This window comes from Accipiter gentilis, chromosome 1 (genome assembly GCF_929443795.1).
Source record: "Accipiter gentilis chromosome 1, bAccGen1.1, whole genome shotgun sequence".
Taxonomy (NCBI): domain Eukaryota; kingdom Metazoa; phylum Chordata; class Aves; order Accipitriformes; family Accipitridae; genus Astur; species Astur gentilis.
The window spans coordinates 32,987,207-33,010,957 of NC_064880.1; the positions used below are offsets into that span (position 1 = coordinate 32,987,207).

The following is a 23,751-nucleotide window of genomic DNA, read 5'->3' on the forward strand; positions in this document are numbered from 1 at the left end:
TCACTGATATTCACTGCAAGATTATCACTTTATAATTTATCATATGCAATAGGAAGAAGGCCATGGTTTATGGCTAGTCACCAAAAACATTTTTTATTTTCTACAAAATAAAGACACTGTATTCCTTAGTTATCTTATTTGTTGGCTTAGTTGTTTCTAGTGAAGAGTGAAGACAGAAAACATGTAGATGTGTATGCACGATCACACATTTTTATACTAACTTTTTTTTCCTTCTTTTTTTAGAAAATACACAGTGGGAGACATAATTGTTTAAATGGCTTACTTTTGGTCCTGGCAGGCCTTCTCCTGGGGGACCTGGGAGACCAATTGGTCCTCTACTACCGGGATCACCCTGAAAGTTGATACTTTAAAAAATAAGTAGTGAATACCAAAGTTTAATTTATCTCTAGAATTCCTAGCATCTGTTGTATTCAGAAGGGAAAAAGAGAGGAAGATTATTGAATAGCACAGTGCAAGTCTAAACAATGCTAACCCATGAATACTGCAGGCAGGACAAGAAAGTTATTGGGGATAAACAGTGGCTGGTGGTCTAAACATATTCAAGACATGTACAGTCAGTTACACAATAGTTACACAGGAATTACAATTCCCATATGATAAAATGAACTCCAGGTTCCCCAAACAAACAAAAATGTTTTTGCTTGCTGCCTGTCAATTGAATCAGACTCTATGTTCGCATTGGCACTGTTCTAGCTTTTTTCCTATCAGTGCTTTCAGACAGCTAGGGGTTTGTGGTAAGTGGAAAAAAGATGGACATCCTTTTAAGGGACATTAAAAATATTTAAATAGCTGTAGTCAATCCTTCAATTGCCTGTATAATTCCAGTAATCCTGCAATCAGCATCAGGATGAGTTCTGAAGTGGAGCTTGAAGATCTTCTATGGGATCTACCTTTTATTTACTGACAAGTAAATTAAAGCTGGATTAAAGAGTTATTCTGACTGTGACCTATGGGTAGGAATTATATCTGCATGGAGTACACACATGCATTTACTTTTCTAGAAGTTAAGGTCTGTACCTTAGGTCCTGGTAGTCCAACTCCATCTGGGCCTTGTTCACCAGGAATCCCAGGAAGGCCTGGCAAGCCCTGAAATTATATGTGCAGACAGAATATTAATTTAATTAATGACTACATGCTTTTGTTAACATTAATATGGTAGTATCTTGAATATATTGTCTCTTAGTGGGATCACTGTGGTCTACAGTTGGTTAAATTATACTCTGATAAGCCAGAAGTGGGATCAGTGGCATTTGCATGTGTGTTGTATGTCATGCAGGAGGCTTGCATGTGTTTGAAGACAGAGGAGTCAGATCCAGGGAAGCAGGTGGGGAAGCAGTTCTGCATGGGATTGCACAAAAATATCAGAAAGTATTATAAATGAAATTCCAATTTCCATTTTGACATTCATTAATTTTTATTCCTGACTGTGGCAATTGCATGCACTTCTACTGTTGTCTTTAGCACAGATATATGCTAGTATATCACCAAACTCCCTGACTCCAGCCAGCAATCTTCCTGGGACTTCCTCACTGCACAGGCATGTAACTGCCAGGGCTGGTGGAGCACACTAGGTATGTGAAGCCAGTGCTGCATACATGTGCAAGGAAGGGAGAGGTAGCAGCCTTTTCTCTTTGTATCCTTTTTACAGGGATTGGTCATAACTACCAGTAAAGACCTCTGTAAAGGGCTGTAAAGTAGATCAACCAATTCTTTGCCACACCTTCAACAACCTGATGAACAGAACTGAGGATGGTTTGCTCTTCTGGCTCTTTGGACAGTAGTTGTTTTTTTAGTGGTTCTGGAAGGTACTGTTGCCCTAAGTTCACACCCATGTGTATGGACACAGCTGCTTAGCTGGGCTATATTCTGTTTGAGAATAAATTTTGCATGATTGGGCAGAAGACAGTATCCTACATCAAGATATTGAGGGAACTGCTTGAAAAATCAGTGATAATACAGAAAAAAAAAACCAGCCCCACTTGGAATATGTTACATTGTGTAATCGGGGGGAGTGGAGGACATGGAAGGTCTTGGACTATTTCAGAGGGAGATTTCTTTTTCCTTCCATGCTGAAATGCCTTTCCACAGTTGAGAAGCCTTTATAGGCTTTTAGACCAGCAAATCTTTCCTACCGTGTCAGCTAATCACATTGGTGTAGCACCTATTTGTTCCAAAATCACATTAAAAAAATTGTCTATAAACTTACAGGTAGGCCGGGATAACCATCTCCTTTTGGCCCAAAGGGCCCCGGGGGTCCTGGAAGACCTCGGTCACCCTGATGAAGGCAGGAAAAACAGCTGAGGTGAATGCCAATACAATTGCTAGCAGGAAATTTTCCATGAAAGTGAAACTTTATTGGCAAATATACTGTAAGTTGATTTTATTTGTCTGTCTATCTGCTAATGTATTTTACTATGTGAATGATTGTTGTAGGTTATTAATCCTGGACTAAAACTGGGATATTTAATAGTGCTGAGGATTTACAGGACCTTTCACTTCTAAGTCACTAATTTGAATCTTTTTCAAGAGCTCTGTCTGTTGTCATTTGTATCCTACATATAATAAGGAATGACTTCAGTTGCATTCCCCATATTTTTATCATGATTACTATTATTCCAGCTTCGGGGGAACAAGCCCGAATTGACAGACAGCCAAAAGTCTAGCATGGGAACTGAGTTACTCAGTGGCTACTTTACATAATTCTTATAATTGAAGATAGATAAACTGCTGCAGAGCATTGGGAAAACTGTGTAGCTTCTGCACATGCTGTATGTTTGTGTGGTAAGACAAAGGATGTAGGGCAGGGGATAATAGTGGTTTGTGTGGCCAATTTAAAAATGTTGTTTTCTATCACAAGGTTCCTGTCTGGTTTTGTTGTTCCAGAATTGTATTTTCCTATAATGCTGTGAAACCTCATTAGAGCTATTGAGTATAACAGGAGCTTCCTATCGGAGATGTACAATTAAGCTCCTTTCATGGATCCAGGTAGCTGGAGTATCTCAGGGACAGATTTACCAGGGAAACCAAGAGGACTTTAAGCCTCCCAGCCATACTGGATGGTGCAGTGAGTTGCTCAGTTACAACTGGATGGATGATCAAGATTGTGTTTGTCCCTGTACCTACCTAAAATATTGGCATGCATAACAGTGGCAAGCAAAGGCCCATGCAAAAATAATTAAAAAAAATGAGACTGTAAAAGGTTTTACCCTGTACAGCTTAGTGCAGATGTGCGTCTGAGAGTGAAGCAACAGCAAAACCACTAATACTGACAAAGACAATGAAAAGTGAAGAACATAATCACAGAAACATGCAGTGTTATCCAATTGAAAGAGCTTTGGGGGCTCAAGGCTGAGGGAGAGAGACTTGCAACTCTGAGCAAAGGACCCATTTCCTGTTGGTTGATTCCTGTTGGATTCCCAGAAATAGGACAACATAACAGTTCTCTGAATTAACTGCACTGTACCAGAAAAGTGTGTGATTTCATCATCATCATCATCTCTTCTGGATGAAAATAAATTTAAGGATCTTGAAAACCAGTAACTGATCAAAAAGGGATAGAGATTGTTACATGTTTCTCATGCTTCTGTTACTGTGTTCAGTTCACTCAAGGAACAAGGGATAAGGGCTATACTCAAAAGTACTGTCAAATTCACTAAGTAAAAAAAAAAGAGGGGGGGGATCCAGTTTATTTTGAGAAACACAGGTTTATATGTCCCAAGTTTCTTGGTGTTCAGACAAAATCAGCCCTGGAATGAAGAGTGGCTTACAAAGGTTGAATCTAGGTAATACTGAGGCAATACTAGAGAAGTGCTGGAGAGAAGCTCTTAGAGATTAGCTACTTGCTCATGTTCTTCTTCCACTACTTAAGGCATCTCTTCTCACACTGCCAGTTTGGCCCGTGTCCTGAGATTTTTTGGAGTCTATGGATTACCCTGTGTCAAAATTAGGAATGAAGCAAAGGAGACTGGCTGAGAAAAATTAACTGTGCTTGACAGGTAGGCTGTTGTAAGCACATAAATCAGGTATTCTCTCTGTATTCGCTCCTCAATAATTAAAACCAGTCATTTTTCTCCTGGTTCTCTGCCATGTGAAAGCTTATGGTTCATGGAGTCTGGATGATTGACCATCCATGCTTTTCTGGCTCTGCAAATCCTTACACTCTGCCAGTTGTACATGTATGTTGTACGACATACACGTTAAGAACTGTGGATCACTTGGCCATCCTAGGCTATTTGCTGTTGCTTCACTGAAGTCCTGCCTTATTTTACAGTTCTATCAGAAATTAGTTTACCAATTTAGGAGCTACCTTTGCCCCAGGAAGCCCAAAACCTGGTTCACCAATTGGTCCAGGAAGGCCAGGTAATCCCATGTCACCCTGCAATGAAGAAAATATATACTCTAGTTATATATTTTATTAAACAGCAATCACAGACTGGTTTTGGATTTCTCTTATACAAATTTATATGTATCAAACATAACAGATACTTTTATTTATTGCTATTACATGCATTAAACACCAAAAGCAGAAGAAAGAAAAGTATGTTGATATCCAAGGTTATCCAAAAGAAAGAAATGAACATAGGTAGGCCACACCTCAAGCTGGCATACAGTTAACAGCAGGGCATGGTGGTAACTAGACTGGATACAAACCATAACTCTGTTCATAGGAAACAAGTTCTACTTGACCTCATAAGGCTGAAATTATTTACATGAATAATAGCATGGTCTACTTTACAGTTTTCATCCTGTGTTATAAGCACTAGGAGCTGGAGCATGGATGTTACCTTTGGTCCAGGCACAGCTCTTCCTGGAGGGCCTGGCATTCCAAGACGTCCTGGTGCACCAGGCTCTCCCTGAAGTGAAGGAAGGAGAGCAAGAACAATGGATTTTTCTGAAAGTGAGCATGAGCATCTCATAGAGTTGCTTATGCAACTATTTATAAAATACCATTAAAATTCTAATAGCATTTCTAATATTCTGTTCTATGAGGAGTGAAACATAACTGAAGAACTGATAAAAAGCATAGTTCTGATTTCTCAATGGAAATGAGATTCTTCTGCATCACTGAACAAGTATATCTTATTAGAAATCCCTTTCTTAGTGTATTTGAGACTTGGTCCAGCCCATCCAGCACTCAAAGCTTCCTGTCCAGCTGTGTAGATACTGAAAACGTATATTTTTCTGTTAGAGTAGATTTTTTAAAATAGTCCTTTCAGCATACTTTTTTGCCCCTTTTCATTTTTCCTCTTGTGGGAAAATACACACTCTTGTGTGTTAAGTAGCAAAAGACATAATACGAAACTGGAGGAGAAACCTGGAGTTGCCCTTCTGTCACTTACAGTGAGTACTGAGTATTTGACTAGAAACTCCAAATCCATAAAAGAGCATCAGTAATGAGTCAGTATAAGGGAGAATAAAGTCTTGCCACAGACGTGTATGCCATACACCATGCTATCTTCCCAAATATTTCAGCATAAAAATACCACTATTAGTGTCCCTTAGCTTTTTCCAAACTGACAGGGAGGCAATATGGTAAATGCAAAGTTTTTTTAAAAATGCTTCTAGATGTCTATAGGGATCATGATGTGTCTTGCTAAGAGAAAACTTAGCTGAACTTTTTTTAAAAAATTATTTTGTAAGAAGCAAGTTCATTCCAGGACAGTTGTTTCTGAGATCTAGAACAAAGCACATCTTTGGGGGGGGCTATTTTACACACATAATGTGGTAATAAACCTACTTTAGCTCCAGCAGGTCCAGGCACTCCTGTTGGTCCTGTTAATCCACGTATTCCTCTCTGACCTTGATCTCCCTACAAAAATGGTGAAGACTTGTCACACATACCAAATAATATTAAGACCAAATAATATTAAGAATGTGTTAACTGAAATTAATTGTAAATATCAGTGAAAGATAGTGAAAGTTCTGTTTCATAGCTGGTGCACATGAGCTGTTCCTATTGCTTTCATTGGCAAGTCAGTCAGTTCTGCTCAGTAATTGTCCAGTTTTGGATTTGTACAGTTAAAACTGTGTAGATTTCATCTGAAATTAAATTAACCAACTAACCAGTGAATACTGTGAAAAAAATAAGAACTAAAAGGAGTCAAAGATTGCATACTTGCAGCTGAAAAATCAATTTAAGTAATTACGTGGAAAAAATACTCTCTAAGAGAAATAATCAAAACAGGAAAAGATAATTCACTCAAAGGTATTTTTTTTATTCAAAGGCAAATAGGGCCAATTGATTGACCACAATGCCCTCTCTGATTGATCAGCTTATACTTTTGGGCAGAAAAAGCTAAGAATAGGTAGTGTAAAGTTTGTAAAAGTATAACTGCTATTTAAGCATATTATTAGGCTGTAATTATTACAACAAAAATGAAACAGCTATGAGTCCAGAATAATTCTGAAAAAGTTCCAATACAGTAATTAATTTTATTGCTGCATCTTGTCATCTGCATGTATTCCCTACCAAAGTAATCTGAAAACAGCTGGATGCCTTGATTTTCCTTCCTACATTGCTTTTTAGCCCTTCAGCTTCTTGCACTTGTGATATTTAATATTTTTATTTCTCTTCTATTGTGACATTTAATTTCTGTATGTCCTGTCCAATGTCTTGGACAACTATTCCAGCAATTTCCAGTGTCTTTATTTTACAGGATACAGTTGCTGATATGAGAAACTGGAATTACTTCTCCATTTCTGAATCAGTACAGAAGACCAGTACAAGAGCCAGAACCTAAAAGATGGACCCAGTTATTCCTACTAAGAGAAGTAGTATTCCCAATTAGCTCCTTGTGAACTTCTTGAACCAGATACTACCACGGGTACTGGAAATTGTGAGCCACTGAAATGTTGTGCTGTCATTTGAAACAAACAAACAAAAAAAAAAAACCAAAAAAACCCCCAACTATGTAAAAGATGTCCTGGCTGGTCTTTTATTAACTTTGCTGTTTAAAAAGTTGTTGGTTTAGGCTGAGGCTGAGATAAACTCTGCAGTTAACCACTTCTAGAAGCACTTACTAACCTATTCCTTGAGGTACATTTTTTCGTTACTTACAATAGACCAAAAAAGAGAAGGCTTTGACAAACCTATTCTGGAACATTACAATTTTGAATGTCACCTTTAGTAAGAAATTCTCACCTTTTCCCCCTGTATTCCAATCCCTGGAGCACCTTCAGGACCTCTAAGACCAGGTAACCCTGGTTCACCCTTGAACAGAAGAATGAAAGCAGCATTTCAGAGTACTGCATAGACATGGTGCAAGATCAATTTTGTGTTCACTTGAATAAGCTCATTAAAATCATAGACCTTTTAGAGTCAATAGCAAAACTCCCACTGATGTCAGAGCACCCAGGATTTTCTTCCCATATTCAGAAGCAACCATTGTAAAATTCTGGGTGGAATGCATGAAGTAGAATGTTTCCTTAGTGATGGCTGAACACTCTCAAGTATATAATCTTTAAATACACGGGGTTTCTGATTCTAGGAAAATACCATGATCAGAAGGCTACAAAAGGTTGCCTGTAGCCATTTTAGTGGTTTCCCTTCTGAGTTGCAGGGCATTTGGTGGATTAAAAAAAGCCAACAACTGTAAACAAGATAAAATGACACCACTACCACCACCCCCCGCCAAAAAAAAAAAAAAAAAAAAAGAAAGAAAAATTTTCCCTAAAAAAAGTGTGTTTGAAAGAGAATTTTTTTCACTGAAAAATATGCTACTTTTTCCCTTGTCCATGAACTCTCTCTCTCTTCTAGGTTTGGGTATCAGCACAGGGAGAACAGTAGGAATGCTTGGAGGGGTGCAGGTAGACTGCAGACAGAGATGAACCAACCTTTTGTCCAGGGGCTCCGTCTTCTCCCGGAAGACCAGGCAGACCTGCCAGTCCTGAAGGGCCTGGCTCACCCTGACATCAATAAAAAGTAAGTCCTGTTAAATGCAGACTTGGTACTATTTCTCTGAATCAAGGAAATCTATTTTTAAAAGTTTACTCAATTGTATATGTATTTATAGCAAAAATTTATGCATATGAACCCAAATCTTGCCATTTTTTTATAAAGACAACTCTCATGTACCTGGAACTATCCTACTGTCTGATTGTTTGAACTGTGCATTTTATCTATGTGATTAATTTTATTAGGTATTAATGCTCCAGCTCATTCTTAAAAAATAATGCCATCATTTCATTAAGTGGCAGCATTTGAAGTAAAGATAGAGTTGACTGTGACATGATGATTGACACCTTGCTGGTGAATATCAGTGCAAATCTGTTAATGGCAGTGGAATTGGCATTGGCCAATTTATGTAAGGTTCAAGAGCCTGACCTGGTTTTAGATGAAATGGGATCATTTGGGGTCAAATGGGTTCACTCAGTATTACCATATTTTGTGAAATTAAAGAAAGTGAACAATTTCATTCCTTTTCCAACCCTTGTCCCAAATCCCTGACAAACAAGAGCAAAACCAGGACAGCCCTGTACTTTTCCACTATCACAAAAGTACTTTTTCATCTATTCCCATTTTTTATATTAATCTGGCTGTTAATGACATAGGGACTGGTTAATATCTTGGTCACTTTAGCACTAAAATAATCTGGTTACAGCTTCTTCTCTAAGCAAGTGTGCTTTCTGTCTAGTAGCACAGCTTATTTCCTGTATGAAGGTATGAGGATGTAGCTGCTGCTCTATTTACATCCTATCTTGTGTGAAAAGGGAAGGAGCAGCACAATAACCACTGTTCAGTGGGTTTTTTCACCAGCTCTGGCTATAGCTTCGCTTACGCTGGGGACTGCAAGTTCTGGCAACTGTTTAATATTCTAGATTGTTTTCTGGACAGAACTGTAGGTGAGCTGTATGCAACACTGACTTGAGCATAGGCCAGGCACGTGGAAATTTTCAGTCACAATAAATCTCATTACTTCTGTACGGAACTGGTACATTTAAAGTGTTCCCATTTCTGGAGGTTATTGAAAGTCTGTGTTAAAAATTTTAAACACTAAGAACCTAAATTTTATTTCTAGACCTGTTTTTAAGTGCCTACAGAAAGGATACTCAGTGAACACAAATTTCAAATCAGAATAAATTAATAAATTAAATAATTCCTCTATTAACAATGTACCTTAGAACCAGGTTCTCCAATACCTCTTTCTCCTGGCACTCCAGTCTCTCCTGGTAAGCCTTGTTCACCCTTAAGTAGAAATTATTTTTTAACAGTGTTATCATGGAAAAATATAAAAGCATGGTTTTGGTTGCTTATATTTAAAGGAAGATTAGTGTAATACTGTCTTTAGTACGATGAGTTAAACCCGTGGTCACAAAGATTGGGAATCTGCAACACGTTTTGAGCTGTCACCAAAATGTTGTTGGTAGAAATGATTAATGCTGTAGATCTATATGTGTCCCTGTGAATGTTTCCCACCAAAGTAGCTGGTATTTCAGGAGCATATCTGACATCCACAGACAATTCACCCTTCTCTTTCTTTTTACTAGTGGTAAAGCACATCCCTGCACCATCAGTTAAAATGTAATAGGTGATCTCTGATGCCGCAAAATACTTTACCTGGCATGGACCCTTGACCCAATTACACCTCTAGTTCCTTTATACTGTGCTTTAATAGCCTTCAGTCATTCAGAACTTTATTTGTCACCTCTTTCAGAAAGTCACTTTAAATCTCCATTCCAAACACTTCAAGGGTGATATCTTTCATTAACAGTTCTGTATTTTGCAAATCAGTCAAGGCTAAATTATTCTGACAGTTTTCCTTCAGCAAAGGTAATCTTCATTTTACCTTGGACCATTCTTAACTGCTAGATACAGTAAATACACATAGTCAGGTGAGACAACAGGCAGCAGAAGTAACAAGACAGGCAGACAATCTGTAAGGTATGTATGTATTTTTCTGGAATGGAAACAGTACAGTGAGGATAAAAGATTATATTGGAATTTTGGTGTTCTTCTGTGTTAAGTGCAACTGCTTTCTGGAATTGATTCACTGCAACTGCACCTGATATGATGAAACTGCAAGTTTAAGGCAGACAACCTGTTCTATGGAAATGTATCGGACAAAGTGCAGTTCATTGTCTGATGTGTAGTACCTCAAAGGTTCTGTGGTGAGCCAAGCCAAAACCTAAATAGATATCTGTGGCATTGGTTTATCAAGGCTTTTCAGTGGAGTAGAATCTGCTGTAGAGTTTAATAATATTAATAAAGAAAATAATTTCCTGCAGCTATGTCAATACTTAGATTGGTGTTCAGCACTTTAACAAGCATAAGGATAGAGATAGACCAGGAAACATACCAGTAAAAACAGCACAGTAGCTTTTATTTCAGAAAATTCCCTAACCTTTGGTCCAGGTAGTCCCTGTCCTGGTAGCCCTCTAGAGCCAGGTGGTCCTTTTGGGCCCTCCACTCCCTGAAAAGGTTAGTTAAGTAATTATTTAAAATAAAATATTCTCTATACACATTTAAGTGTGGGGTAAAGAGGATGTGAAAACTGCACCTTCTCTCCTTGAATTCCAATTCCAGGTAATCCAATTGGCCCAGGTAAACCAGGAGGACCAAATTCACCCTGGTGAACAAAGTACAATTGCTTAGTTCTGTAAAGGTACAGAAACAGTCTGGGACAGCTCCCGTGCTAGTACATGTTGACTTAACCTCTCTTGAAGTCAGTGAAGCTGGAGATCTGACCTTTTATCTTTCACATATGCATTTATTCCCTGCTGGTTCAGTTGCAAACAACTGCTAGTCCCTTTTTACCTTTCTAAATCTCAACTTTCCCACAGAATCAGATGCTTTTTGTAACATTTCCTATTTTAATATGAAGAGATGTTATAATAGGTTGGGAGAGTTTATTGGGCATAAATCTCCCCACAAAATACCTTATTATCCAGGGCCTATTGTGGGTTCCTTGCCTCATTACACCTTTTGTAGTGAATATCAACTCTGTATTCCCTGTATTATGTGGATTTATTAGCACTTTGTTAATCCCCTGGTCTATTTACTGCTCACCTTTTCACCTTTTATGCTGATGCCTGGAAGTCCACGAGGGCCTTTTGGTCCATCAAAACCACGGTCTCCCTACATGAAAAAATAATATATTGTAAACTGTGGAAACAAACAGCTGTTCTCTCTGAAGTAACTAGAGACACTGTTTGCTCTTTCATCATGAAAACCAAAATGAGAAGAACCAGCAAGTAGCTCCTAGATCTGTTTTCCAGGATACCAAAGAGGTCATCTTTTCAAATGAGCTTGCTCTGCAGTTTGAAATCGCTGATGAAAGAGCTGAACAAGCTTCTTTTTACCTTTCTGCCCACCTTGATTGTTTAAGGTCCTGTCCTGCTTCCCCTCAAATCAATGGCAAAACCACAACTGATTTAAATGTCAGCAGGGCTGAGTAATGAGACTAACTGAAAGCTGAATTCTGCTTATTCGTCTCACGGGTTAATCTCATTAAAGTGTGGCAATAAGAATCTGGCTCTCATTAAGAATTTTGCCAGAATAAAGACCAGGCCAAACTGTATTGTTGTAGAAGTCTATTTGTAAATGTCATTGTCTTTCTAGCTGTTTACAAAACAGTGGTCTTGGGGAAAATGCAGGTTACTAATAGAGACACAAATATTGTGCTTTCTTGTACTTCTGTTAATAAAACATGTAGAGACAGATTGTTAGCTTATGTAAATTGTTACAGAATCACCCAAGGCAATAAAGTTATGCCCCAGACAGGTCTTTTCTCTCCCTAGTAGCCAGTTCCAAGGTAACCAGTTTAACTTTGACTGAAATACATTATGGGAATTTCTGTTTAAAATAACATTCTTTACTCCTGATGCTTTAGAACACCTGCCTTCATTTTCCTTGTTACTGAACTGTGAGCTTGTAGTAAAAATGTTCTGAAGAAAGCAATTGTAAATTTGCTTTAGATTAACAAATCACCTGTTTAAAACGTGTTTAAAATCAGACAGCTGACATACTTGGCAGCCATAAATAGGATTAGAGATAAGTATAGACTCTGTTGATACATGCGTGGCTCCAGGTCAGACTTGCCAGTAAAAAGTTGTACGTTTTTCATAGAATCAAGAGTTCCAATAGTGCTGGCAGAATTCCACTTCGATTATTTTATTCTGCCTATCTCAGTTGCTCAATAGTTTTGGTTAGATTATGCCTTCTTCTGTACTTTTTCCCACTGTGCATTGTTGCTGTGCTTTACTTATTAGTTGTAGTGTTTCTTCCCACATGAATTGGTATTTCAGTGGCAATGGAGTGATTTCTAAATGCATTTTCTTCAAATCGCTTTTTTGTTTGTTTTCATGCATGAGATCTGCTAAGCAAACACAAGCCATCAACAGTGAGGTTAGATAATTTATATAATTCATCATAAAATAGATACTGGATGTTTGAAGATACTACGTTGCTAGCAGCAGTCAAATTTAAACCTAGCTGACTACAGTATTGTGCTAAGCAAAAATCGTAATATTTTTAGTAAAGAGACAGTTGGGCCCTGCATCTGCGAAACAATTTTTTATTGTTTTCCCAACCAAAATTGCCTTAGTGCATGCATAAAAATGAGTGAACCATTTAGCTCATGTACAAGCTGTGTCACTTTGTTAATGTAACCAAAGGTCAAAGTGACAACTCAGCCTGGGAGTTGGTTTTCAGTGAGCCACAAAAGGAGCTAGTAGTGGGTCTAGTGAGTCCATCCATGTAGGTGTAGCTACTACTGTCATTACTTCCACTGGATCTGAAAATTAGTAACAGCAGCTTTCTTTTTCCACAAACTGAATTCAGACTTCTGCTAAAATGCATAAGCCAGTGGTTGAGGTATTTAAGAAGCTTGGAAGCTTGTCTTTAGTGTCAACAAAGGTCTCATATATAAGGATTTAGAAAAAAGCAACAACTAAAAGTTACATTTTTCATCTAGAAATCAGTTTTATAACTTTATTTAAAGTCAGATGCTCGAGGCTGTTTTAAAATTATAGCTGGAATTCTTTCCAGGCACAGATTCCACAAATCAAGCGTCAGGTCAATTAAATATCGGCTTTATAGGCCCCAAAGGCTAGCTGTGCCTAGAAGTCATGTTTGGACCAACTGAATTCTATGAAAATATATTGGGTTAATTGATGCCAAATTTTCATATTAATTTACAAGCTACTTTCTCAGATTCCCATGTCTGCTATGGACTTGTTTTGGCATGCACTCATTTAATGGTGCTGCTCTAGTCTTAAAACCCTTCAGCTGCTGTACCTTTGCTCCTGGAAGCCCTTCTCCTGGTGAACCTCTTTCTCCTTGAACACCTTGTGGTCCTTGAGGCCCCTGTTAACATAAGTTTAAAATGGCCTAGAATATGTCTTAGTCACTCAAATCAGCAGCAGCATGTTCTATGTCATTGTTGGTTTTAAGCACCTCTTTAAATGTTGGTGTAGTTATAACCTGTTAAAAATAATACAGTAATATGATATTCACAGTGAATAAATTATGAACATTCTGGTCTGCAGCAATAACATGGCAGTTTTACTCTTCTGGTTACTTATGAATCACAGGTTATGTAGCCGAAATTCCTGTTCCTTATACTTTTGAAATCTTTACTCCCTAAACTTTAGTTTTGTTTACAAATTGTTACTAATCCTTATTAACATACCAGTATAATCATGGGAGACAGGAAGAACCAGATTAAAGACCATGCAGAGTAGTACTGAAGAAGATGTAGCTGTGGAGAGATTTGACTCTAATGGGTGAAGAGAATAATAGCATGCCCTTCTCTCTTTGAAAGCAGATCTGATAGGAGCACAAGGGGCAAGTAACACAACTAAAACCTTTCACTAAATGCAAGTCCAAAACCTGAAAACAGTGTTTTCCCACATCTGGGGTGTTTTTCCTCTGATTTATTCCTTAAGATTACACACACATCGCAGAATGCTGGTAGATTTGGCTCTGCATAGCCTAAATAGGCTTCTGCTTCTTCTGCACATAGTTTTAGAATTATGCCTAATTCTTAGGTAAAGATAATTACACTGCATTCAGCTGTAAAAAGAAAACTGTTTTGAAGCAAATAAACTTTAAAGTAAATTTTAAAAACACCTTTAGTACATTTTTTAAAATAGGAGTCTCTTATACCAGTATAGCTGTTGTGGCTAACGATTGCACATCACAGGCACCTCTTTACCCACAAAGTGGCTCTTTTCTCTGTGCTGTTACTGAAGAGACTCAGGAAGCATTACTGCCCCACTTTGACTGACTGTCATCACTGGCCTTATTAGTAATGCTCCTTTCTTTAGACTCTTCAGTGAGAACTAACTCCTCTCCAGTAGTGTATTTTCAAGCAAGTTTGAGATCAGTAGGTTCAGTTACCAAACAATCTTTCTGTTTTTCATGGGAGCACCTCTTTTGAAATTATTATTACAAATCTTTCCTTGTCAATGGGGAAAAGTTAGTTGTGAAAAAAATGCACAAAATTTCCCTCATGGTTGCACTACGGGTCTTTCATCCAGGTGATGAGAAATGAATTTGAATCTGCTGTATTGTAAATAGCTCAGTAAAAGGTGCTGTCTGACACTTTGAGAAAAAGTGACCATAAAATCGGCATACTGATTTTCTGAATTACCACAAAAGGTCAAAAGGCTGAGTTTACAACTACCAGCAGGAGAAAGGGAAGGAAAAGAAGGAAGAGACTTCAGAGCGTAACATACTATAAATTCTGAAAGACAAACTTTTTTTATTTCTCCGTTGTAAAGGTAATACTGGTCAAATTGTTACCTGGGACCACTTACGCAATCTGAATGTCTTTATGGAGGTTGTTTAGGTATGACTGTTTCTAATGTTACAGTGGTTGAAATGGAGTCTCTCTCTCAAAGCCATGCTGATGTTAATGTTCTAATGATACTGAAAAGCAGTCAACTTCGAAGTTACCACATGTGGATTTGAATCTATCAGGGGACAGATTGATTTAAATATTTATGTGGTTTTGCATAAGATGTTATTTTTTCATAGCTGTTTTGGAGACTAAGATAATCAGAAAAGTTAAGGAATTGGAAACATTTCCAGTTTATTGAGGGGAAATGAAAGTCAGACAATGTAGTATGTACGAGAGTGAGAACTAGTGGAAGAAAGAAAAGAGACGGTATCATTTAATACACTTATATTCCTTTTAACAGGGAAGCTCTGAGAATTTTTCCTTTCTGTCCTGCTTCCCTGTCACCAGATAAAAAATATACATACCATAAGTCCTGGCTCACCAACTCCTGGTGGGCCAACAGGGCCCGGTCTTCCTGTCAAACCGGTGTCACCCTTCAAACAAAGATGTATTTTGAAAATGCCTGATTTAGGTATTTGTATGTGTGCAGCATATAACAACTCGTCAGACATTCTGTGCTTGAAAGAGTTGATGTAGGAGAACACAGAGTCCTCAGAGTCATACAGCATGCAAGGCCCAAGAGACACTGAACTGATGCAGTTTCACAGCACTAGGGGACAGCCTTAGTTCTGCATTTGAGAGAACACAATGCTGAATCTAAACGGTTAATCATTCCCATCATATTCCTAGTATATTATGTATCACTTACTGTCCTTTTCCAAGAAGTCAGTATTTCTATCATAGTGTTTCTGTTCTTTATGCCAGTCATCCAAATTAACAAGCCTGTTTTTCACAGGATAATCTTTGTTTAAGACTATGTATGCATTTTTACTCAGCCATACTGCTTGGATTGATTTACATCAAGCATAAGAACTACTGTAAAAAAAGTCCTTTAAAGTACATACCTAGAATGTACTTTTTTTTTTCCCAAACAGTTTTGATCAGCATACAAAATACCTTTCCAATACCATAAAAACAGCATTTTGGGGCCTGAAGTTTCTCATGTACCAGCAAGTATATTATCTCAGCTGTCTCAGTCTTTGTTCTTATCCTACAATACATGTAATACAGAAGATGAGAGATGCTTGTACCTTTGGACCTGGCAGTCCTATTCCAGTCTCTCCAGGCAAGCCAGGTGGCCCAGGGAGACCTCTTTCACCCTTTTCAAAGAATGAAAAAAGAAACAATTCTGCTTAAAAATTAGTGTCTAGGGAAATCAGTCTAACTCAGTTTGTAAGTTCATTTTTTGTGTATCCTGAATTTCAGCCCATTGGAATTGTCTTACACAGTACTTCATCTGTTCACCCTTTCAATGCTTCAAAATTCCCTTTATTAAGAGCATAGATATTTCCTGTAGAAAGTGATACCAGATTAAACAAAAGGAAAAAAAATTTGTTTCATGTTGGGTATAAGAGTTTTGACACCTAACTGCTTTGCTCTGTACCTCACTTTTGGCCAGCAGGTGCTCTAAATATGGTGCAAAGGAGATATCAAGAGAGATATCAAAAGAGATAATGTCCTTAATGAAACTTATTTTCAAGGTTTTTTCCACAACAATATTCCTTTCAGTAGCTGAAGAACCCATTAGACTTGGCTCAATTACTCAGTTTAAGGTTTTTCTGAGAAGCAAAGTGTAACTGTGGTCTCTCTTAATGAAGTTAAACCAGTTCCCATAATTGTCTATAATAGCCAGTAATATTTGCATCTTCCCTTGAACTGCTATGATAAAGATATCAGGTCATCACAGAACCACAGAATGAAGTAATCTCCAGTGGTATACCTGGAATTTACAATGGGGTAAGTGAAAAGAAAGCCTTAAGGATTTAATAAATGTAAATAATCCGTTTTTCAAACAAACAAAAAATATTAATGTTTACAAGAGGGGACTAGATCTTGCAGTGAAGCACTGGGTGATTTCTGTGGCCAACCTTCAGAGGGCCCATTGCAAGACTGTGTCCTGAATTGCATTCATCCTTGTGACTTTCAGATATCTTCTGCTGAGCATCATCAAACAGTGGGACTGCTAATTTTGAGCTATAGAATTCTTCTTGAGAATGTATGGTTTCAAGAGAAGAGTTTGAGATCCCAAACAGAATTCCTGCTTGGTACTTAGGAAAAAATTAGTTTTAAATTGAAAACTGAAGAAATGCAATTTTACACTGCTGCTAAGTAATATTCTGTGATGCTGCCATATTTTAACTGTTTGTGAGAAAAGACTGAAGTGTGATTTGGACCTGAATCCAATACAAAGAGCAAATGAAGACCTTCCTTAGGAACCTTGTAGAATACAAAGAGTATATGATTTGCTAGCAATGTCATGTTAAATTGCATCCCCTACAAGAAGGGTATGGGGTATAAGGATAAAAGCATTATTGTTGTGAGGCTATATTAATACCTTTTAGCATTAAGAAAGAGAAGAAATAATGCAGTTCTTGCCTTTGATCCTTGCAGGCCTTCAGGCCCTTGATCTCCAGACTGTCCTTGTGGACCCTATTAAAACAGGAGTGGTTTTAATGAGATTTGTCAAGCTTTCAGAACAATGGCAGCTTGAAATACAATCTCTAGTTTGCTGTAGTCTGCGTGAAAATAGGAGTTACAAACATTCCAGAACTGAGCTTTGCTTTCTGATGCATGTATAGATTCAGCTACTCAACTCAGTTGAAGCTAGGTCTGGTAATCGAGGGAGAGAATTTGGCTCTCCCTTTATTTGAATACAATTAAAGGTAATCTGTAGTCAAGATTTACTGAAACATCTATGATGGGCTAAGCCTCATGGCCTTCAGTCCAAGAGTATTGGGACAAAAAGACACTAAAGTGTTTCCATGCACTTCTGTGAAATGTGTGAAATTATGTGGTAATGAAATAGTTAAGATACTGAATGGGAAATGAGTGATTTTGTTTTTTGTGGAATTTTATTTGCAGTGGTCTTTGAGACTGAATGAATTATAAGGATGATTTATTTGTCTAGACCGCTCCTCCAAATTCTTGTTAATTTTGCTGTTTAAGAAGATAGATTTTGGATGCCTTGAACTCAGTGACTCAAAGATTCCATGACAGTTGTGGTATGATATTATTTCAGAGCTTTGAATCCCAGGGAACCAGGTATTGTTGTTTGTATAGTTTCTTTGGGATTTTTTTACCTGTAACCCTCTCGTTCCTCTGGGGCCTACTGGACCTTCAGGACCCTGAAAGGCAAGTGAAAAAAAGGATACATTCATTTGTACTTAGATTTGGTCAAAACCACTTTTAGATAACTTTTTTTACTAAGGTATCTTATTTAGGTATCTTTATGTTAAAAAAAAAAAAAAGGCAAGAGAAGCTCAGCAGCCAGCAAGTATTGTATAAATATTTTTAAAATGGACTGTGGTAATCAGAATACAGAGTAGGAATGAACAGAGTTAATTATCAAGGACCGGTAATCCAAGATTAAACTCTGTTTCTTTCATTTAAAATATTCATAGCAATTATACACCAAATTGTGAAGATTGATGTTAGAAACCTTGATTTCATTTTCACCTCTCATTCCCTTTGCTTACTACTTCAAGCCTTCTGCCTCTGTTAAAGTCAGGTAGAGTTTTAACATTGTTATAAACAGGCTTAGGCGTGGGCTTTAAGAGGAATCACATGAAAATATAGAAGGAGCTGAAAAAGTTACTGCAAATGGTATCCTTGCTCACTTCATTTTTTAAAACTGTCAGTTGTTAATTTCCCTCAGCCTTAGAATTACTATTTGCCTTAAATCTATCACCACTGTTGTTATTCAGGGAACTGTAGGGGTTTTTTGTACTTTAATTGTGTTTCCTGAAAGCATAACAACTTTATGGCTACTTACTCTGTCTCCTTTTATCCCTGGGATTCCACATTCACCTCTCTCACCCTGGAAAGGAATAGGAATAAATATTTATGAAGTATATTGAGCATATAATCCTTATTCTTTGGGTGCTTTAGTTGAAAACCTAAATGTTATTCTGTTCATGACATATTATAGTAATTGTGCTGTAAGTTCATTGGAGAAGGGACGCATCTTCTATTACAGCTCGTGCAGCAGCTGGTGAGATGATGTTATTGTTCATTACTAATATTTATAAGAAATATGGCACTATACATAATAAGTAATAATAACATTAAATATCTATATGTAAGCAGAAGTTCAGACTAAAAGTAGTACCTTCTCTCCTTTATATCCAGATTTCCCCTGGAAAAATAAAAAAGCAAAGCAGGTTGTGAGGATATATAAACCAAATGTAAGAATGTGAGTATTGGTGCTATTAACATTCTACTTTTTCTAGAAAAAGAGCATTTCAGGTTATAATGAACAATTAGGTAGAAAAGGTGATCTCTGATAAACATGGGAATTTGACTCTAAATACTGCATCTACTGGTCATGACAGATGCTGCTGCATGTGTGAACAAATCTTATGAAAGTAATTTTAGACTGGGATTTTGATGATTGTAAAAGCACATCAACTAGAGTTCATATTTCTATCTTAGAAATGCTAAAATAAGAAAGCAAGAAAAAAGTCACTAATTAAAAAGGATGGTCTGAATAAATAAGAAAATATAAAGTAGAGTGATTCATATGTGAATGAATTCAGAGTTAAGCACTAAGAGGCTGGTCCTACAGTTACTTCCTATATGTATTTCATTCAACTTTTTCATTGCTATTACACACTGGATCCTTTATGAATAAATTTAAACTGACCCATAAAGATGCAAGCAGAGTGTCAATTTCTGTAATGTTCTTCGGTTATCATATCAAAACTTTTCACACTTTTTAGAACGGACTATGTATTATTAGAGAGTATTTTCTAGATCACTCTTGTTAGAAGGAATTAATCCCTTTCTTTAAGCAATGACAATGTTTTTAGTTCTTCTAGTGTTAATGAATCATTAGCTGGTAAACCAGAATTGAAATTTGCTATTCTAATCACAAAAAAAAAGTAAAAAAAAAAAAAAAGTGGTGTTTTGCCTTGGAGGAATGCTGCTTACTGTAGAAGAAGGAAAAAAAATTTGGTTTTTACCTCTATTCCATCTCGTCCTGGGATTCCATTAAGACCTGGCTCCCCCTGTGAATAATCCAACATCAAGATCAGTGAAATCAGGATAAGATAGTACGGTCCTGATTAGATATCTCAATGCAATACAGGAAGCATACCAACTCCCTCTTTTTACACTCTGATGATTTTGTATGTTAGATATAAGATTTTAGTTTGTAAAGAATCTTAGTCTTTACTACAGCAAAGGGGTGTAGATGATGTTTAAGAAATTCACAGGTAGAGCATACACAGGCACTATTAGGATAGTCTTTCATATTAATGAAGTACCAAATCTTTCTCCTAAATCTGAAAAATCACATCACCTTTGCTCCTTTCAGGCCTGGAGCTCCATCATCCCCAGTGCGACCCTTCTTACCCTGAAAACAACAAAATAAAATTCTTATAGTATATGTTAGTCAAATGATTTTATTTTACAATATATACACTATTTTAAAAAATATTTATGATATTTGCTTCCTATAGATTTATTTTTAAAAATCTCTGCATGTACCGTAACCTTGAAGTTGAATTTCTGGGAGCGGCAGGACCAACTCAATAGGCAGCCATTTTCCCCTTGTCTTTGTTGTAAACAAAAATTGTTCAGATCTTCTCTGAAGAAAAGAGGTGATCAGATGTCTTTGTAGCTACCCAGCTTGCCAAGTGAGTGTTTTGTTTTCTTTTGAACTCTTTGAGGTGCATTGTTTAAGAGGTACTTGCACTCTCCAAGTAAAGACATGGAATAATAACCCAAACAAAACTACTGTTTGCACACAGGAGGCTACATTTTCAATTCAAGTGTGCTGTACTGTGCAAGATAAAACTGGTGTGTATTTCTGTTTATGTAGGTATAGGATGTTCAGGTCAAAAGGATGAGGATGGGCAGATCTCTGGGGTTCTGTTTCAAACTCTGACACGGTCCCTTCACTTTCAGCAAGGGCTATAAGGTACTGTGGTGCTTTTGTTCAATGTTAGGGGTATAATATCATTCAACTCTGAGATTTCTTTTTGAAACATAAACCCTGCAGTTCAAACCTTGTATGAAGCAATCTCCTAGATTTGCTCAGGGGTTCTAGTTGTAAGACTATTCTGAAAGAAGTCCAGGCTATTTTACCCGCTTTACAAGTCTCTTGTCTGAATTGTTCCTAATGCTTCAGCTTCTTGCTCTCTCTGTTGCTTTCAGAGAGCTTTCCAGATATTAATGTTTCATTTGGGGCTAGTTAGATCCACCTGGTCTGGTTGTCTGACTGTAACAAGTGAATTATTGTTACACACAGGAAAGTTGCTTTCTTTTAAACTGCTGTGGCTAAAAGAAGACCCTCACCACATCACACTATTCTTTTTTTCAGAGGGAGTGTCTCAGGGCATTCTCAGATCTCTCTGTGCATTTCCTACTGGTGTGACATTTCCGTGCAATGTAACTATGGAGGACTATGTATTGAACCTTGAAATTTTGTTGTCTCAGGATTTGGGTTCAAATAATTTCCTAAAAAATTTCCAACAATGAAATCTTGATTTATACTGTGTATCAGTTATTTAAGAAATGACAGCTACTTACAGCAGGGCCAGGAAGGCCTCTTTCTCCCTTCTCACAGTTACATGAGGTGGCCTGGGGACACTTTGAATGAAAATAGTCGAAATCAGTACATTTTAATAGAAGAAATAGAAAACACATGAACATTGCTTTTAAGTTACTGTATGGCTAGTCTGAGTACACTAGTAATTACCAGAATCCAGTTATATTTACATGTTTTACAGAAATCTATTAACTGTCAGTTTACCACTCATCAGGAATGTGGCCTCCTACACTCCATCCAAAAATCCGTATCAGTCCTACTCATGAAATATCAATCATCTCGATAAAGGGTTTACCTCCAAACTTTTCACAAGGTCAGTTTATTGGTATGCTGTGTCTATGATTGCAGATTTGTTTTGATTACTAGTCACTGTAGAGATAGCCAAGACAATGGGGTAAGAAAACATCTTACATCCTTTTTCCACGTTACTCCACTATATGTAGGACAGATCATTGTTTAGCTCTAGCTTGATCTATAAACAAAACATGTTATGGATATATACTTTTATCTATTTAATGCAATTCATTATAATAGTTTCTAATCCTTCTTCCGTCATCTCTACCGTCATGTGTCACAGTCAGACATCATTATGGTATGTAGTTATGTGATTTCTAGGATCTTTTTTAAACTTAAAACCATTACATAATATGGAAATATACAGATTCTGGGGATATTTTTGGAGGAGGAATAAGGAATGTTGTTTTTATTTTTAGTTTTACTATGTATTAAGCCACCACTCAGCTTGGAGATGTCTAGAAGTGAAAGGTTTAAATATCATTCTCTCTGAATATCCCAATTAGCAACAATACGTTTTTCCAAGGATACCATTGAATATCTTACTACTTAAGGATTTATTCTGACAGAGAAAAATCAACATGCCAGTGGAAATTTGGACAGGCTGGATCGATGGGCTGAGGCCAATCGTATGAGGTTCAACAAGGCCAAGTGCCGGGTCCTGCACTTGGGTCACAGCAACCCCATGCAGCACGACAGGCTTGGCGAGGAGTGGCTGGAAAGCTGCCCGGCAGAAAAGGACCTGGGGGTGCTGGTTGACAGCCGGCTGAATATGAGCCAGCAGTGTGCCCAGGTGGCCAAGGCGGCCAGCGGCATCCTGGCCTGTGTCAGAAATAGTGTGGCCAGCAGGAGCAGGGAAGGAATTGTTCCCCTGTACTCAGCACTGGTGAGGCTGCACGTCGAGTACTGTGTTCAGTTTTGGGCCCCTCACTACAGGAAAGACACTGAAGTGCTGGAGCGTGTCCAGAGAAGGGCAACCAAGTTGGTGAGGGGCCTGGAGCACAAGTCTCATGAGGAGCAGCTGAGGGAGCTGGGGCTGTTTAGTCTGGAGAAGAGGAGGCTGAGGGGAGACCTTATCGCTCTGCAACTACCTGAAAGGAGGTTGTAGTGAGGTGGGTGCTGGTCTATTCTATCAAGTAGCTAGTGATAGGACGAGAGGAAATGGCCGCAAGTTGTGTCAGGGGAGGTTTAGGTTGGATATTAGGAAAAATTTCTTTACTGAAAGGGTTGTCAGGTATTGGAACAGGCTGCCCAGGGAAGTGGTTGAGTCACCATCCCTGGAGGTATTGAAAAGCGTGTAGACAAGGCACTTCAGGACATGGTTTAGTGGGCACGGGTGATGGTTGGACTTGATGATCTTGAAGGTCTCTTCCAATCTAAATGATTCTATGATTCTATTCTTTGATTCTATGAAATGAGTGAAAAATAAAATGCTTCAAGTTTTGCAAACACTCACAGTATTTAGCAGTTTCCTTGAGCTGCTCATCAGAATAGTCTTTGCCTGCGATAACTGTACCTTAAGTAGGACTAACATCTTTAAAAGGAAAGCTAACTTTATTTCCTTCAAAATGGCAGCCAGACCTACCAATGCCTGCAGTCAGGGTGACACAGTGTGGACAAACTGGAAAAGTGCAATGGTGGAGCTTTGTTCGAGTTCCTTCCCTTTTTTTAACTCTATTACATAGGAAGAGCATTAAGGGCTAGAACTGCACCACATTCAGGTCTGTGTCATGTTTTCTTATCCACTGAGTCTGTTGGATGGTGTGCCGAGATGTATCAGCAAATTCTTCCTAACATGAATTATTACTTGAAGGCAATCCCATTAGATTCAATATTTAACCAACTTCCTGAGTTATCAGTTTTCTTGAATTATGTTTCCATGTAATTGTAAATGTCTATATTAAGCAGTAGTTCTGTACAGGAAAAAAACCAACAACTTACCTCTTCTTCAGACAGATCTTTCTGTAAAGACAGATATTCAAAACA

General features: G+C 37.7%; 1 protein-coding gene across 1 annotated transcript in view; it reads right to left on the reverse strand.

Moving 5' to 3' along the window:
• The window catches only part of LOC126039785 (collagen alpha-1(XXVIII) chain-like), a 38,559-nt gene that overhangs the window by 11,654 nt on the left and 3,154 nt on the right, over positions 1 to 23,751 (reverse strand). The window contains exons 3-25 of the mRNA XM_049803466.1: positions 23,707 to 23,727; positions 21,453 to 21,512; positions 20,221 to 20,274; positions 19,883 to 19,927; positions 19,030 to 19,056; positions 18,694 to 18,738; positions 18,002 to 18,046; positions 17,298 to 17,351; positions 15,953 to 16,021; positions 15,227 to 15,295; positions 13,256 to 13,324; positions 11,027 to 11,095; positions 10,518 to 10,586; positions 10,362 to 10,430; positions 9,137 to 9,205; positions 7,855 to 7,926; positions 7,163 to 7,231; positions 5,759 to 5,830; positions 4,806 to 4,874; positions 4,328 to 4,396; positions 2,228 to 2,296; positions 1,039 to 1,107; positions 284 to 352 (exon numbers count right to left, since the gene is read on the reverse strand). Coding sequence (XP_049659423.1) covers positions 284 to 352; positions 1,039 to 1,107; positions 2,228 to 2,296; positions 4,328 to 4,396; positions 4,806 to 4,874; positions 5,759 to 5,830; positions 7,163 to 7,231; positions 7,855 to 7,926; positions 9,137 to 9,205; positions 10,362 to 10,430; positions 10,518 to 10,586; positions 11,027 to 11,095; positions 13,256 to 13,324; positions 15,227 to 15,295; positions 15,953 to 16,021; positions 17,298 to 17,351; positions 18,002 to 18,046; positions 18,694 to 18,738; positions 19,030 to 19,056; positions 19,883 to 19,927; positions 20,221 to 20,274; positions 21,453 to 21,512; positions 23,707 to 23,727 — 1,392 coding nt within the window. The remainder of the gene's footprint in view (positions 1 to 283; positions 353 to 1,038; positions 1,108 to 2,227; positions 2,297 to 4,327; positions 4,397 to 4,805; positions 4,875 to 5,758; positions 5,831 to 7,162; positions 7,232 to 7,854; positions 7,927 to 9,136; positions 9,206 to 10,361; positions 10,431 to 10,517; positions 10,587 to 11,026; positions 11,096 to 13,255; positions 13,325 to 15,226; positions 15,296 to 15,952; positions 16,022 to 17,297; positions 17,352 to 18,001; positions 18,047 to 18,693; positions 18,739 to 19,029; positions 19,057 to 19,882; positions 19,928 to 20,220; positions 20,275 to 21,452; positions 21,513 to 23,706; positions 23,728 to 23,751) is intronic.